The sequence below is a fragment of the Haliotis rufescens genome, unplaced genomic scaffold, assembly GCF_023055435.1.
Source record: "Haliotis rufescens isolate VD_foot unplaced genomic scaffold, xgHalRufe1.0.p SCAF_2, whole genome shotgun sequence".
Classification (NCBI taxonomy): domain Eukaryota; kingdom Metazoa; phylum Mollusca; class Gastropoda; order Lepetellida; family Haliotidae; genus Haliotis; species Haliotis rufescens.
The window spans coordinates 38,357,416-38,372,821 of record NW_025963890.1 but is presented as its reverse complement, the minus strand read 5'-3'; the positions used below and the strand labels follow the sequence as shown (position 1 = coordinate 38,372,821).

The 15,406-nt window shown below is 42.0% G+C and overlaps 1 protein-coding gene across 1 annotated transcript in view; it reads right to left on the bottom strand.

Moving 5' to 3' along the window:
• Window positions 1–15,406, bottom strand: part of LOC124127458 (receptor-type tyrosine-protein phosphatase epsilon-like) — a 33,940-nt gene extending 18,534 nt beyond the window's left edge. The window contains exons 1-7 of the mRNA XM_046490853.2: window positions 15,264–15,406; window positions 8,046–8,192; window positions 6,928–7,074; window positions 6,431–6,577; window positions 5,950–6,096; window positions 654–791; window positions 52–189 (exon numbers count right to left, since the gene is read on the bottom strand). Of these exons, the coding sequence (XP_046346809.2) occupies window positions 52–189; window positions 654–791; window positions 5,950–6,096; window positions 6,431–6,577; window positions 6,928–7,074; window positions 8,046–8,192; window positions 15,264–15,324 (925 nt within the window). The 5' untranslated portion in view covers window positions 15,325–15,406. The remainder of the gene's footprint in view (window positions 1–51; window positions 190–653; window positions 792–5,949; window positions 6,097–6,430; window positions 6,578–6,927; window positions 7,075–8,045; window positions 8,193–15,263) is intronic.

Sequence of the window (15,406 nt, the reverse complement as noted above, 5' to 3'; positions counted from 1 at the left end):
CTGTTCTCTGAGGATCATGCCATTGATTATGAGCTGTATGAGATCACTTACTGAATTTTACAGAGCAGCGAGAACCATTGTATCCCTCAGTACATCCCCAGAGACATCTTCCGTCAACACCATCGCATGTCCCGTTACAGTGGCCGCAGTCACTCTCACAGTTCAACCCGAATTTCCCATTGTCACAGCCTAATTATAATAAGAAAATCAACAGTTGTATATATTTCAGCTACATATTGCATAGTATAACAGTTGGATTGCTGATATTACCCATAGATTCTGAAAAGAATTTTCAAACTTTTGTTTGAGGAAGCTTTGGGTACTAGCAGGCGCTCCTAATTTTCTTCCAATCAGAAAGGGACAGGATAGTTTATGTATTTTGTTTTCGTTTTAATCCACCTTTAACTTTAGAATAAGAAATTTGTTTCTTCTGTATGGTTCACTCTAACCTGTCTGACATAGGCCAAGGCAATAAAATCACAGATTGTATTACATGCTCGGTTGTAAATAATATATGTAAACCATCGTAAACATTGTGTCACGAACTTGTGCTCGGAATATTTCAGAAATATATTTTATTCCTGATGCCTTGTAACCAGCAGCTGTTCTCTGAGGATCATGCCATTGATTATGAGCTGTATGAGATCACTTACTGAATTTTACAGAGCAGTGAGAACCATTGTATCCCTCAGTACATCCCCAGAGACATCTTCCGTCAACACCATCGCATGTCCCGTTACAGTGACCGCAGTCACTCTCACAGTTCAACCCGAATTTCCCATTGTCACAGCCTAATTATAATAAGAAGATCAACAGCTGTATATATTTCAGCTACATATTGCATAGTATAACGGTTGGATTGCTGAGATACAATTACTGGACCTTGTGTTTCATGTATAGACCCGTGGAGATCCGGGATAGAATAGGTCTTCAGCAACCCATGCTTGCCGTAAAAGGCGACTATGCTTGTCTTAAGAGGCGACTAACGGGATCGGTTGGTCAGGCTCAATGACTTGGTGGATGTCATCGATCTCAAGTGCGTGCATCGATGCTCATGGTGTCAATCACTGGATTGTCTGGTCCAGACTCGGTTATTTTACAGACCGCCGTCATAAAGTGCGGCGTTAAACAACAAACAAACAAACCAATCATAATGTATATATACGTCCATAACTATTTCGACCTTATCTATTTTCTTCATCAAAGATCAAACATTGGACCAAACTATATACTCACTTAAAAAAACAACACTTTAATGCAATGTGCTTTAATAACAAAATAATATCGTAATGCTTATCATATACTTTTGGATAAAGACTAGGGACATTATATTGGATCTTTGCATAAAAAAATTTAATGAATTTGATTGAATGTATCTGCGCCCTAGAACAAGTTCACATTTAATTTTCCAAATGGTCAGATTTCTCCGTTATTCTAACACGGGCGCCCATAGAATCACAACTTGACTGCAAGCAGAATATATAACGATTAACATGGCGGCGCTCATTAACAAATCAATATAATTAGTCTACAATTTATAGTAAACATCAATATAATCCTTTTTCGTTACCAAAAACATGAGGGATCAGCAAGACACATTCGCTCATGAAGAAGTATGATGTTACTGTGTTTGTTAGTTTAAGGTTTAACGCCACAACAAGCACTATCCCAGCTTGACCAGAACACTCGGTGACTGACAGTATGATCAACGTCACACGCGATCGGGGTACGATGACATGCAATCATTTCGTCACAGAGCCTGACCCCGAGATCTATTTAATGCCTCTAACGACCAGCATATGTTGCTGGGGACCTTTTCTAAACAGGATTACCCACGGAGAGCAGTAAAAGTGATGACATCAGGTGTGGAGGGAACAACGTAACATATCCTGCCCTACCAGTAGCACCCTCGACAATCAAGAATGAGATGGTGATATTGAACATTCTCTTATTCATTATCTTGGTTTTGAAGTGTTACAGGTGTATGACCTTGTGGGGTAATTTCAGTTTTCCTTGTGCTACACAGCATGTAAGCCCAAAGTGATGTCTCAGTGCAGCAACGAACTTATAGCATGATACATGTTCAAATTAGATCACTGTGACATGCTACCGATATTAATGGTAATCATTTATATGTATAAGTATTCAGAAAGTTATTCTTGCCAAATAACATGTTAACTCATCAAGTGACCTGACAAAATTGATATTGTTTTACGAGTGGTGCACATGCTTTCTGACAAGAAAGAACATGTGTTCTCCTTATTATTAATTTTCTTATAGATCTTCACGATCTAACGATCTAATAGCCAGTGTGTCATTGAAGCAGACTGTAAGTAGTTCATCAAGTCCTATTTCAATCGATGGGTACCAATTATACTTTTTCAGATAAAAACATTCTTCCATCGCTAAATTCATAATAAGCATCTTATTTCAAAATATGCAGTAGGAGGCAATATTTTACAAATATTTTACAGATAAAGTCATGTAAAGTCATGTGACTCACACATTTACAGCATATGTAAGGTGTGACTGCATACATATTATGATAACCACTTGTAATATTCAATCCATCAATATATGTAGTAATCATAAAAAAACTACAATTCTTTTCTTATACAGAACATGTGTAAAAAGGTACTTTGCTATATCAAAGACCATCACATCATTATCAGAGTTGAACATGCTTACCATGTCATGACAAACTAATGTGTTGATATGTTCTTATGCTGACAAATATGAACTTCTTATCTGTGATTACAGAGGACAATTGAGAATTACGTGCGCTTCATCTTCAAGTAAATTTATATTCTCGGCACAGAAACTCGTTCTCTACATCACCAGACCTGCTTTTATATTTCTGAATAGCAAATAACCGACTCTTATTTTAGCAGTGTAATTCTATACTTGGTGATGTTAATATTTACTACATATTTTTTCAAGTTGAAAGGATGGCTGAATGGCATGAATAAAATACCAAGCAGGGATTAGTTATCGTTGAAGAGTGCCAATCTTGGACGTTGCAATCTATATATCTTTGCTTAAATAATTGGATGAACGAATCTGTGTTACCTACAACATGTGCTGTCCAGGCATATCCAAAACCATATCTATGAAGTAAATGTTTCACATTGGTGGACCAATTTGGGTGGTGTCTGTCACAAGTTTTTCACCAGATCACATTGAAAAGGATATCTATCATTATCTATCATAATTAGCTGTAACCAATATATAATACATCTAAAATAATAAATAGAACTATTCAACTGGAGTCTCCCCCATTCCCAATATGTAGCTGCATTCGGAAATCTTTTTCAAACTCCAAACAAAACTTTACGAAATGTTCTGTGGTTAATTTCAACAATGTCTCTATAAACAAACCCCCAAAATTCAGTACCATACATTACGATGGGGCTTATTTTTCTGTCAAATATTTCAAATGCATTATTCAAGGATATGTCAAATTTCCTTATTATTGATTTTACTGGAAATTTGGCTTTGTTTGCCTTTTCTGAAAAATTATACAAGCTTTCGTCCATATCAATTTGGGGGTGACTATCAATCCTAAATACTTATAACTACTTACAGTGTTCAATTGGTTGTCATTTAATGATCATTTTCATATCTTGACAAAGGCCCACCGTAATTAAAAAAATTAATTTCGGTCTTATCTACATCAACTTCCATACCCCATTTATCATAATATTGTTAAAGAACATGTAATCTGTTCTGTAGACCAGTACACTTATCTGCGACAAAAATAAGTTCGTCTGCAAATAGTAATTCTATGATATTAAACATTTCCTCCGAAATAAAAATCCCATCCTGAAAACTATCATTTATATACAGAGCCAATTTCTTTATAAACAGAGAGAATTATATTATCGGACTCATAATCCAGCCTTGTTTAACACCACTGGCAGGTAAAGTATTTGGAAAACTTTTTCCCATGGTTACATAATACTGTGGATGTAACATTAAGATACATATTTTCAACAACTTGTAAAACTTGCTAAGGATACCATTATTAAACAAATTGTACAGTAATTGTTGTCTATTTACAAAATCAAACACCTTTTTAAAAATCGATAAAAGCACTATAAAGTTTTCTTTTTTTCTTCGTAATGTATTTTTGTAATATGTTATTCAAGTAACGAAATATGTTGAAAAGGTTACCTTGAGTACAGTCTACACCCATCCGCACATCCACCAAAACACTGCCCTTGTATCTTATCATCACAGTTCGCCGTTATCTTGCAGTGACGTGCAGCACATGATTAGTTACAGCTAGCTCGATAATACTTAGAGGCGCATGCTGGTAAATATAACTATCATATCAAAACTAAAATATCAAAAATGCATGATTACCCGTTTATTTCAAGATACAAAAGAACTATCTTCTAAAGGATCCGTGTGAATATGTGAACAGTGTCTTTATATCAATCGTTCAATGGTTAGTGAATTTGAATGTGACGTCCCATTTCAGACACTGAGCATCCAATCATCTAACAGTAAAAGGGCATCACTTTGCATGTTGATGGAGGCGATAAAGAGTATCTTGTACTGTCCATGAAACAAGACTTCTCTTGATTGTCACGACGTGCCCTGGCGCAGGTGTATAGGTTGTATGACTCCACGCGTCCGCTCGACTTCTGTCCAGATAACGATCCCTTATAAATTGGCACACACACTTTAGGCATGCCTAAACCTGGTGATCAGTGGTTTATCCGATATCGTAATGGGAAAACAAACTTTGTTCTCACATGAAAAACATATGTGATACCGCCACACATCGAAACGAGTCACTAATCACTCTGCGTGTAAACACCTTTGTAAAAGTTGAATGACACTAATGTTTCGCCAAATCAATTAATTCAGATAACTGGTCACAAAAAATCAGTTTCCTGTCGTATATACATCTGATATAAAACGAGAGTTACAGTTCTTGTTACAGTTGACGCCATAAATGCCAACGGAGCACGCTAGAATAAGTAAAGGGTAACATCTGACTGTTCGATATGTTTTTTGGTTCAATCAAATATTAAATGATAACAATGCTATATTATATGTTGTGGTTTTAACATCATGATGATGATTTTTGTGAAGTCAGTAGGAGTATTTCGAAATTTTGTAATCTAGCATAGGTATTATATGTTGGTGTTGTAAATTAGGCTCTTAGATCATCATATGTTTTTCACTTCAAAATAAAATGATATTCGTCTTGTGTATAGTTCTCTTTACAAATAATACATATGCTATCTTCTCTCTTTCTGATCTAAACTGTGCCATTGCGTTTTTAAATTTATACATGTTAGGGCTACGATGTAGTATTCGGTATTGAACTTTAATTTATACCAAGAGTAATCCAATGAGTTTGTGCTATCAGTAAAAGCCCCACCCTGACTGTAAATAGCCCGAAAGGCGGCGATGTTTCATTTTCGAACAGTGACTGACAATGTAAACACAACCGAGTGTCGGGAGAAGCCTTTTGAAAACCGTACGCAAACAAGATCGGTGATGGAATCACACGAGTCCGGTGAAGCACTGCAGTGGCGAGAGTTACAGCTCTTGTTACAGTTGACTCCATAAATGCCAACGGAGCACGCAAAAATAAGTGAAGGGGTAACATCTGACTGTTCGATATGTTATTGGTTCCATCAAATATTAAATGATAACAATGCTATGTTATATGTTGTGTTTTTAACATCATAATCATGATTTTTGTGAAATCAGTAGGACTTTTTCAAAATTTGGTATTGTAAAATGAATTTTACTAGTACAAAATCTTTTAGTATCTTTTACAAAATGTAACCACGAATGCCACACATGTCACAAATGTTTATTGACGTTTCCACTTATTTTCTAACGTTTTCAACGTTTAGTGCCATCCTGAGTCAAACCAAGACACTATTTGGTCATCTACATCCAATTTATTAATTATAATACTCTCACCTGCACAGTCTGTTCCTGCCCATCCTGTCTGGCACTGTCCACTTGAACACGCCCCGGTCATGGAATCACACGAGTCCGGTGAACCACTGCAGTGGCGAGAGTTACAGTTCTTGTTACAGTTGACTCCATAAATGCCAACGGAGCACGCTATAATAAGTGAAGGGGTAACATCTAACTGTTCGATATGTTATTCGTTCAATCACATATTAAATGATAACAATGCTATGTTATATGTTGTGGTTTTAACATCATGATGTTGATTTTTGTGAAGTCAGTAGGAGTATTTTCAAATTTGGTATTGTAAAATAAATTGTACTGATACGTTTTTACAAAATGTAACCAGAAATGCCACACATGTCACAGATGTTTATTGACGTTTCTACTTATGTAACGTTAGAAAACGTTTTCAACGTTTAGGCCCACTCTGAGTCAAAACAAGACACTATTTGGTCATTCCATTTATTAATTATAATACTCTCACCTGCACAGTCTGTTCCTGCCCATCCTGTCTGGCACTGTCCACCTGGACACGCCCCGGTCATGGAATCACACGAGTCCGGTGAACCACTGCAGCGGCGAGAGTTACAGTTCTTGTTACAGTTGACTCCATAAATGCCAACGGAGCACGCTAGAATAAGTGAAGGGGTATCATCTGACTGTTCGATATGTTATTGGTTCAATCAAATATTATATGATAACAATGCTATGTTATATGTTGTGGTTTTAACATCATCATCATGATTTTTGTGAAATCAGTAGGAATTTTTCAAAATTTGGTATTGTTAAATGAATTTTACTAGTACAAAATCTTTTAGTATATTTTACAAAATGTAACCACGAATGCCACACATGTCACAAATATTGTTTATTGACGTTTCCACTTATTTTCTAACGTTTTCAACGTTTAGTCCCATCCTGAGTCAAACCAAGACACTATTTGGTCATCTACATCCAATTTATTAATTATAATACTCTCACCTGCACAGTCTGTTCCTGCCCATCCTGTCTGGCACTGTCCACTTGAACACAACCCGGTCATGGAATCACACGAGTCCGGTGAACCACTGCAGTGGCGAGAGTTACAGTTCTTGTTACAGTTGACTCCATAAATGCCAACGGAGCACGCTAGAATAAGTGAAGGGTAACATCTAACTTTTCGTTATATTATTGGTTCAATCAAATATTAAATGATAACAATGCTATATTATATGCTGTGGTTTTATCATCATTATGATGATTTTTGTTAAATCAGTAGAAGTATTTCGAAATTTTGTAATCTAGCATAGGTATAATATGTTGGTTTTGTAAATTAGGCTCTTAGATCATCATATGTTTTACACTTCAAAATAAAATGATATTCGTCTTGTGTATAGTTCTCTTTACAAATAATACATATGCTATCTTCTCTCTTTTTTATCTAAACTGTGCCATTGCGTTTTTAAATTTATACATGTTAGGGCTACGATGTAGTATTCGGTATTGAACTTTAATTGATACCAAGAGTAATCCAATGAGTTTGTGCTATCAGTAAAAGCCCCACCCTGACTGTAAATAGCCCGAAAGGCGGCGATGTTTCAGTTTCGAACAGTGACTGACAATGTAAACACAACCGAGTGCCGGGGGAGGCCTTTGGAAAACCGTACGCAAACAAGATCGGTGATGGAATCACACGAGTCCGGTGAAGCACTGCAGTGGCGAGAGTTACAGCTCTTGTTACAGTTGACTCCATAAATGCCAACGGAGCACGCAAAAATAAGTGAAGGGGTAACATCTGACTGTTCGATATGTTTTTTGGTTCAATCAAATATTAAATGATAACAATGCTATGTTATATGTTGTGGTTTTAACATCATCATCATCATGATTTTTGTGAAATCAGTAGGAATTTCAAAATTTGGTATTGTAAAATGAATTTTACTAGTACAAAATCTTTTAGTATCTTTTACAAAATGTAACCACGAATGCCACACATGTCACAAATGTTTATTGACGTTTCCATTTATTTTCTAACGTTTTCAACGTTTAGTGCCAATCTGAGTCAAACCAAGACACTATTTGGTCATCTACATCCAATTTATTAATTATAATACTCTCACCTGCACAGTCTGTTCCTGCCCATCCTGTCTGGCACTGTCCACTTGAACACGCCCCGGTCATGGAATCACACGAGTCCGGTGAACCACTGCAGTGGCGAGAGTTACAGTTCTTGTTACAGTTGACTCCATAAATGCCAACGGAGCACGCTATAATAAGTGAAGGGGTAACATCTGACTGTTCGATATGTTATTGGTTCAATCACATATTAAATGATAACAATGCTATGTTATATGCTGTAGTTTTATCTTCATTATGATATTTTTGTTAAAACAGTAGAAGTATTTCGAAATTTTGTAATCTAGCATAGGTATAATATGTTGGTTTTGTAAATTAGGCTCTTAGATCATCAAATGTTTTACACTTCAAAATAAAATGATATTCGTCTCGTGTATAGTTCTCTTTACAAATAATACATATGCTATCTTCTCTCTTTCTGATCTAAACTGTGCCATTGCGTTTTTAAATTTATACATGTTAGGGCTACGATGTAGTATTCGGTATTGAACTTTAATTTATACCAAGAGTAATCCAATGAGTTTGTGTTATCAGTAAAAGCCCCACCCTGACTGTAAATAGCCCGAAAGGCGGCGATGTTTCAGTTTCGAACAGTGACTGACAATGTAAACACAACCGAGTGTCGGGAGAAGCCTTTTGAAAACCGTATTCAAACAAGATCGGTGATGGAATCACACGAGTCCGGTGAAGCACTGCAGTGGCGAGAGTTACAGCTCTTGTTACAGTTGACTCCATAAATGCCAACGGAGCACGCAAAAATAAATGAAGGGGTAACATCTGATTGTTCGATATGTTTTTTGGTTCAATCAAATATTAAATGATAACAATTCTATGTTATATGCTGTGGTTTTATCATCATGATGATGATTTTTGTTAAATCAGTAGAAGTATTTCGAAATTTTGTAATCTAGCATAGGTATAATATTTACATTTAGTACTAACGACTAAATGACTTTATCGCGCGTATCCAAACCATGGGCTAATTACGTCTGTAACCCAACCACCCCTCGTAACCCAATCACCCCGGGCCACCACTCGGCACCGTGCCCGGGGAATAATCCCGCGCAAGCATCATCCCGCCCCTTTGTTCGGTCATTCGCGAGACACCCTTCCCCAAGTACACACGTGTGTCACTGCAGCTAATCGCTTTCTTTTGTACCAAGTCGCGACCGTTTTGTCGATTACGCTTCGAATACCATCTATTCCAACACTCGCCGTATCGCATTTACACAATCGCGACCGTTTCGCCGATTACGCTTTAAATACGATCTATTTTCAGCACTCGCCGTATCGCATTTATTCCGTTCTACTCCCGAACTTCACCCTCGGGACAATTTACGCTTGTGGAATACCAACTCACCACCTCGACCTTTCGTGATGCCTCCCAAGAGAAGAGCAACCGTCAACCACAAGCTGGTGAGGGGAGCCGAGCAGCCCAGGACAACCAGAAGACAAACCCCTGGAGTACACATTGTACAGGAGGCAACAGCTGAGGGTGAGTCTGCCAATTACGGCAATATCGAAGGTGGCAACAGAATTAACGTACAATCGGCGCAGCTTGTAAATGCCGCACAGGCTGCCAACTCGGCTACCCAGGTAAACGAGCAACTGGAAAGAATACTCCAGTTGCTGGAACATTCAGCGCCTGGCCCGGTTAGCGCAAACCAACAGGTAAGGCGTGGTTTTAGTTCGCCCGCCATTTCGCCCAACATAGGGAGAATCCCCGATGCCCTCAACGAGGCCGACGGTGACGCGGCTTGGCCAGCCAATCACACCGCAGGATACGGGGATTCCCTTTCTTTCCGTGCGGACGGGATAGACGCGCACGTCAAACAACAGGTGAGGGAAAAAATCTGGCGTGGCGAGTATGTCGACCTCGGCACAATACTCCCAAACAACGAGGGAGGTCACGAGGACGGTACGATTACCATGGCGTACGACTCCTCAGGTAAGGTAATTTTTAAACCAATTAAGCAGCAACCAAAGCGTCTGTCCCTGGCGAGCTGGACTTCAGCTTTCCACATTTTCATGTGTATATATGTTAGTAGGCACTCCGAGGTCCGCACAACCCAGGGGTTGCTGTCCTACATGGAAACCATAAGGACGGCGGCACTTCGATTCGGGGGGGATGCCTGGTCAACCTACGACCAACAATTCCGACACAGAATGTCAAGGGACCCCTCACGACGCTGGGACAACATCGACGGGGAGTTGTGGCTGAAGTACATGGTAACACAGCCGGTACGACAACCAGAATCAGGCGGACGGGGCGCAATGACACGCGTACAGGGGGACATCGCCAGTCAGGCATGCTGGGATTTCAATAAATTTGGCTGTAGCAGGGTTAACTGTAAGTACACTCACAAATGCGGTAAGTGTGGCAAACATTCCCATAGCTCTAGGACCTGCTTTCGAGGGAATGGGGTCCAATCGACCCCATACAAGCCCAATAAGCCTTTTCCTAACAGAAAACAACCCGGCAAGGCAGGTAAATTCAATGGCCCCTTCCCCCGTGGACCTCAATGAAATGGCACCTTGGTTACGCCAATACGCTAGGGTCAATTACAGAGATGCAAATTATTTATGGGTAGGTTTTAGCTTTGGCTTTAAGCTCGAGTTCCAGGGAAGCCGCACGGGTCGCCTGGCACGAAACTTGCGATCAGCCACGCACCAAGACACGGCAGGCTACGTGAAACAAAAACTACAAAAGGAAGTCGACCTTGGCAGGATGGCGGGCCCCTTCAAGGACACCCCCCTAGACAACCTCCAAGTATCCCCAATAGGCCTGGTGCCCAAGAAGCAGCCAAGATATGGTCAGCACCTGGGTAAGCATGCGGAGGAATTCCGTCTAATTCACCATCTATCCTATCCCAGGGGTAAATCTATAAATGACTTCATAGACACAGAGGCCTGCTCCGTCGTGTACGCCAGATTTGATGAAGCTACCCATATGGTTCAACAACTGGGAAAGGGAGCACTACTAGCAAAATTCGACATTCAGTCGGCCTTTAGAATTATACCAGTCCACCAATACGATTTCGAGCTGCTAGGCATCAGATTCGAAGGTGAGTTCTATTTCGATAAATGCTTACCATTTGGCTGCTCCATATCTTGCGCCATATTTGAAACGTTTAGTACCTTCTTGCAATGGTGCATGCAATCGCATCTTCCAACGCGTCCGATCATGCATTACCTGGACGACTTCCTAACGGGAGGCACAGCAGGCTCCAGCCACTGCTCAGACAACCTCAACGGATGCGTGAATACACTTGAACAGCTTGGGGTTCCTATTGCGCACGACAAGACGGTGGGCCCCACAACCAAACTGACATTCCTAGGGCTGGAAATCGACACCATTGCAATGCAGATCAGAATCCCAGATCCCAAGATCAAGGAGGCAACAAGGGAAATCCAAGACATCCTGTCAACAGGTAACATCAAGGTCACAAAAAGGGCCCTTCAGTCCCTCATAGGCAAGCTTAACTTTATGTGCAGGGCTATACCAATGGCAAGGGCATTCAGCCGCAGGCTAATCGATCTGCTTAGCAAAGGTAAGCAACCATTTCACCACATTAGGATTACCAGCTGGGTCAAGGAAGACCTACAAATGTGGTTAACATTTCTTACGAGTTACAACGGCATTTCAGTGTTTCAGGACCAACTATGGGTGGACAGCGATTTCCTCCAGCTGTTTTCAGACGCAGCGGGCGGCGCCGGCTTTTGGGCCTACATGCAGGGCAAATGGTTTAACGGCGCATGGCCAACCCAGTGGGTGACGGATGGAACTACACGGGACTTGACGCTCCTGGAGCTGTTCCCCATCACACTGGCCATCCAAATCTTGGGCAAGCAACTCGCAAACAAAAAGGTCCTCTTTTACTGCGACAACCAAGCCGTCGTAACAATAAACAACAAGCAGTCAACCAAGGCCCCCAGAGTGATGAGCCTACTCCGTCGCCTAATCCTGCAGTGCCTCCGATATAATATTATGTTTAAGGGAAAGTATGTATGTTCCACTGCTAACACTATTGCCGATGCTCTCTCGAGGTTTCAGCTCAAACGCTTCCGAGAGGCAGCACCAGCCGCGGACCAGAACCCCACACCTATCCCGTGCAACATATGGCTGATCCGAGGCAGGAAGCCGGCAGACTCCTACAACAATCTCTGTCTACTAATACATGGGCCACTTACCAAACAGGCATCAATGCCTTGCACCAGTTCCGGTCCGCACACCAGCTACAAGGGGTGTGGCCAGTCCCGCTGGATCAGGTCGTAAACTTTATTGCTTATCTGTCAGTCACTCACCACTCCCCCAACACAGTCAAGACTTACATTGCAGCGCTGTCTTCGCACCACAAATTCCACGGGCTCACCGACTGTACAAACCATTTCCTGGTAGGCAAGATTGTAACTGGCTTACACAAATCAGCGGGCCGTCCAGACACCAGAAAACCGATCACTGCAGATCTGCTGCAGGTAGTAACCAACAATCTGCCTCACGTATGCTCATCAGCATATGAAGCCAGGCTGTTCAAGGCAGTCTACTGCACAGCCTTCTTCGGTTTCTTTAGGGTTAGCGAACTGGTCCAAACTGGACCCTCAAAAACAGGTTGCGCCATCCAGAATCTAAGCTTCTCGGGCAACCCCCAGCAGCTTGCAATCCATTTACCACACTCAAAGTCCGATCAGTACAGGATGGGGACAACAGTTACAATGTCACCTATACCAGGTAACCCGCTATGTCCGGTAGTCGCCATCAAGCACTACCTGGAGGCGCGCCTCTCCGGTCCACAACATGCATTCGTCCACTTTGACCATTCCCCGTTACAAGGTACCAATTCCAGGCACTCCTAAAAAAGGCCTTAGCACACAGCAACATAAACACGGCCTGCTATTCTTCGCACTCCTTCCGCATTGGGGCAGCCACATCAGCAGCCATGAACGGGGTGCCCGAACACCTCATACAACAATACGGCAGGTGGAAATCAGATTGCTACAATGCTTACATACGCCTACCAACAAATTCAACGTTGCACAATTAATTCAAATAGTCTTTCATGGTACTTACTACACTTCTTATTGTTTACAGTTTGGATGGTGGGATCCAGCTACATGGCCAGGGCACGGCAGTACTTGCTCCTGAAGGGCACCAGTCCGAACCAACCGAGGATGCTATGGCTGGCACGAGGGGGGATGAGGTGGAAGGAGCTGGACACCATTCTGGATGCACAGGTCAAGGCGACACGGCGCAGCCCCAGAGCCCTCATCATTCACCTGGGCTCCAACGACCTGTGCTCGGTCAAGGGCAGCCAACTCTACCTTGACATGGTGGCATCAATCCTTCGGATACAACTCCAGCTTCCTGACACCAGGATCATCGTATCCTCAATGCTGCCCAGGCGCTACTGGCACGATGCCAGGGACCCACTAAAGATCGAGGGGATGCGGAAGAATATCAACCGCCGACTGGCCAACCGAGTCAAAGAGCTCGGCGGTACAATGGTGCCACATCCCCAGATCCTGGCATCAGACAAGACATGGTACGCCTGGGAGGGCGTCCACCTCAGCGACAAAGGACTGTGTGTGTTTACGGACAATTTATTGCATGCCCTGGCGCTCGTTTTGCGCCAGTAAGGATATTATCTCCACAGGTTAGTGTTTCCTTTCAGTACATAGGCAAGCCGGGCAACAATGCTATCTCCGCGTATCGCGTGGCCGTGGGTGTGGGGTAGCACTCGGGTGCTTTGTGGCGGGGTTCTTGTGGGCTACACTGCTAGTAACAAATTAACTTGCTTCCAAATTAATACTCGTGCTTAAGGCTACCTGCTTTTCAGCGGGAACCTTTCCGGGGTTACCTGCTTCTCAGTGGGAACCTTGTCTTTCCCGACTTTTCAGCCGGGGAATCGTAAAATAACATACGTTGGGGCAAACAATTGCCACGTATATGGGCCCGGCGGCGGAAGTCGTCTTGTCAAGCGGTAGCTGACAGTTGGGTCCGCGGCGGGGGCCGCACAATGGTTTTGCTAATGGGGCCGGGCAGTGTGATCTGCTTTGGCCGGCTACCTGGGGCCGGGCAGCGGCAGTCTGACTTAGGCCAGCAGCGTGGAGCTGCTTTTGGCAGCGTGGGAGTTGCCAAGCAATGGTAGCGTTTAAATATGCTACCGTGGGGGCCGGACAGCGGTAGCAGTCCCAGGCCAGCAGCGCTAGCTGCAATCGCCGTCGGCCACGCGCGTGGCCATGGCAACGGTAGCATTTTCGTATACACAATTAGCAGCTAAGTAGTCCATTAGTACCTGCACACCCTCGGCCATTTAACCCAACCTCATCTTCTGTTTTTATTATAGGCACGGGCACCCACGGCTCGGTGGCCCGTGCCTCTCCTTGGCATATCGCGGGATAAGTTGGTGTTGTAAATTAGGCTCTTAGATCATCATATGTTTTACACTTCAAAATAAAATGATATTCGTCTTGTGTATAGTTCTCTTTACAAATAATACATATGCTATCTTCTCTCTTTCTGATCTAAACTGTGCCATTGCGTTTTTAAATTTATACATGTTAGGGCTACGATGTAGTATTCGGTATTGAACTTTAATTTATACCAAGAGTAATCCAATGAGTTTGTGCTATCAGTAAAAGCCCCACCCTGACTGTAAATAGCCCGAAAGGCGGCGATGTTTCAGTTTCAAACAGTGACTGACAATGTAAACACAACCGAGTGTCGGGAGAAGCCTTTTGAAAACCGTACGCAAACAAGATCGGTGATGGAATCACACGAGTCCGGTGAAGCACTGCAGTGGCGAGAGTTACAGCTCTTGTTACAGTTGACTCCATAAATGCCAACGGAGCACGCAAGAATAAGTGAAGGGGTAACATCTGACTGTTCGATATGTTATTGGTTCAATCAAATATTAAATGATAACAATGCTATGTTATATGTTGTGGTTTTAACATCATCATCATCATGATTTTTGTGAAATCAGTAGGAATTTTTCAAAATTTCGTATTGTAAAATGAATTTTACTAGTACAAAATCTTTTAGTATCTTTTACAAAATGTAACCACGAATGCCACACATGTCACAAATGTTTATTGACGCTTCCATTTATTTTCTAACGTTTTCAACGTTTAGTGCCATCCTGAGTCAAACCAAGACACTATTTGGTCATCTACATCCAATTTATTAATTATAATACTCTCACCTGCACAGTCTGTTCCTGCCCATCCTGTCTGGCACTGTCCACTTGAACACGCCCCGGTCATGGAATCACACGAGTCCGGTGAACCACTGCAGTGGCGAGAGTTACAGTTCTTGTTACAGTTGACTCCATAAATACCAACGGAG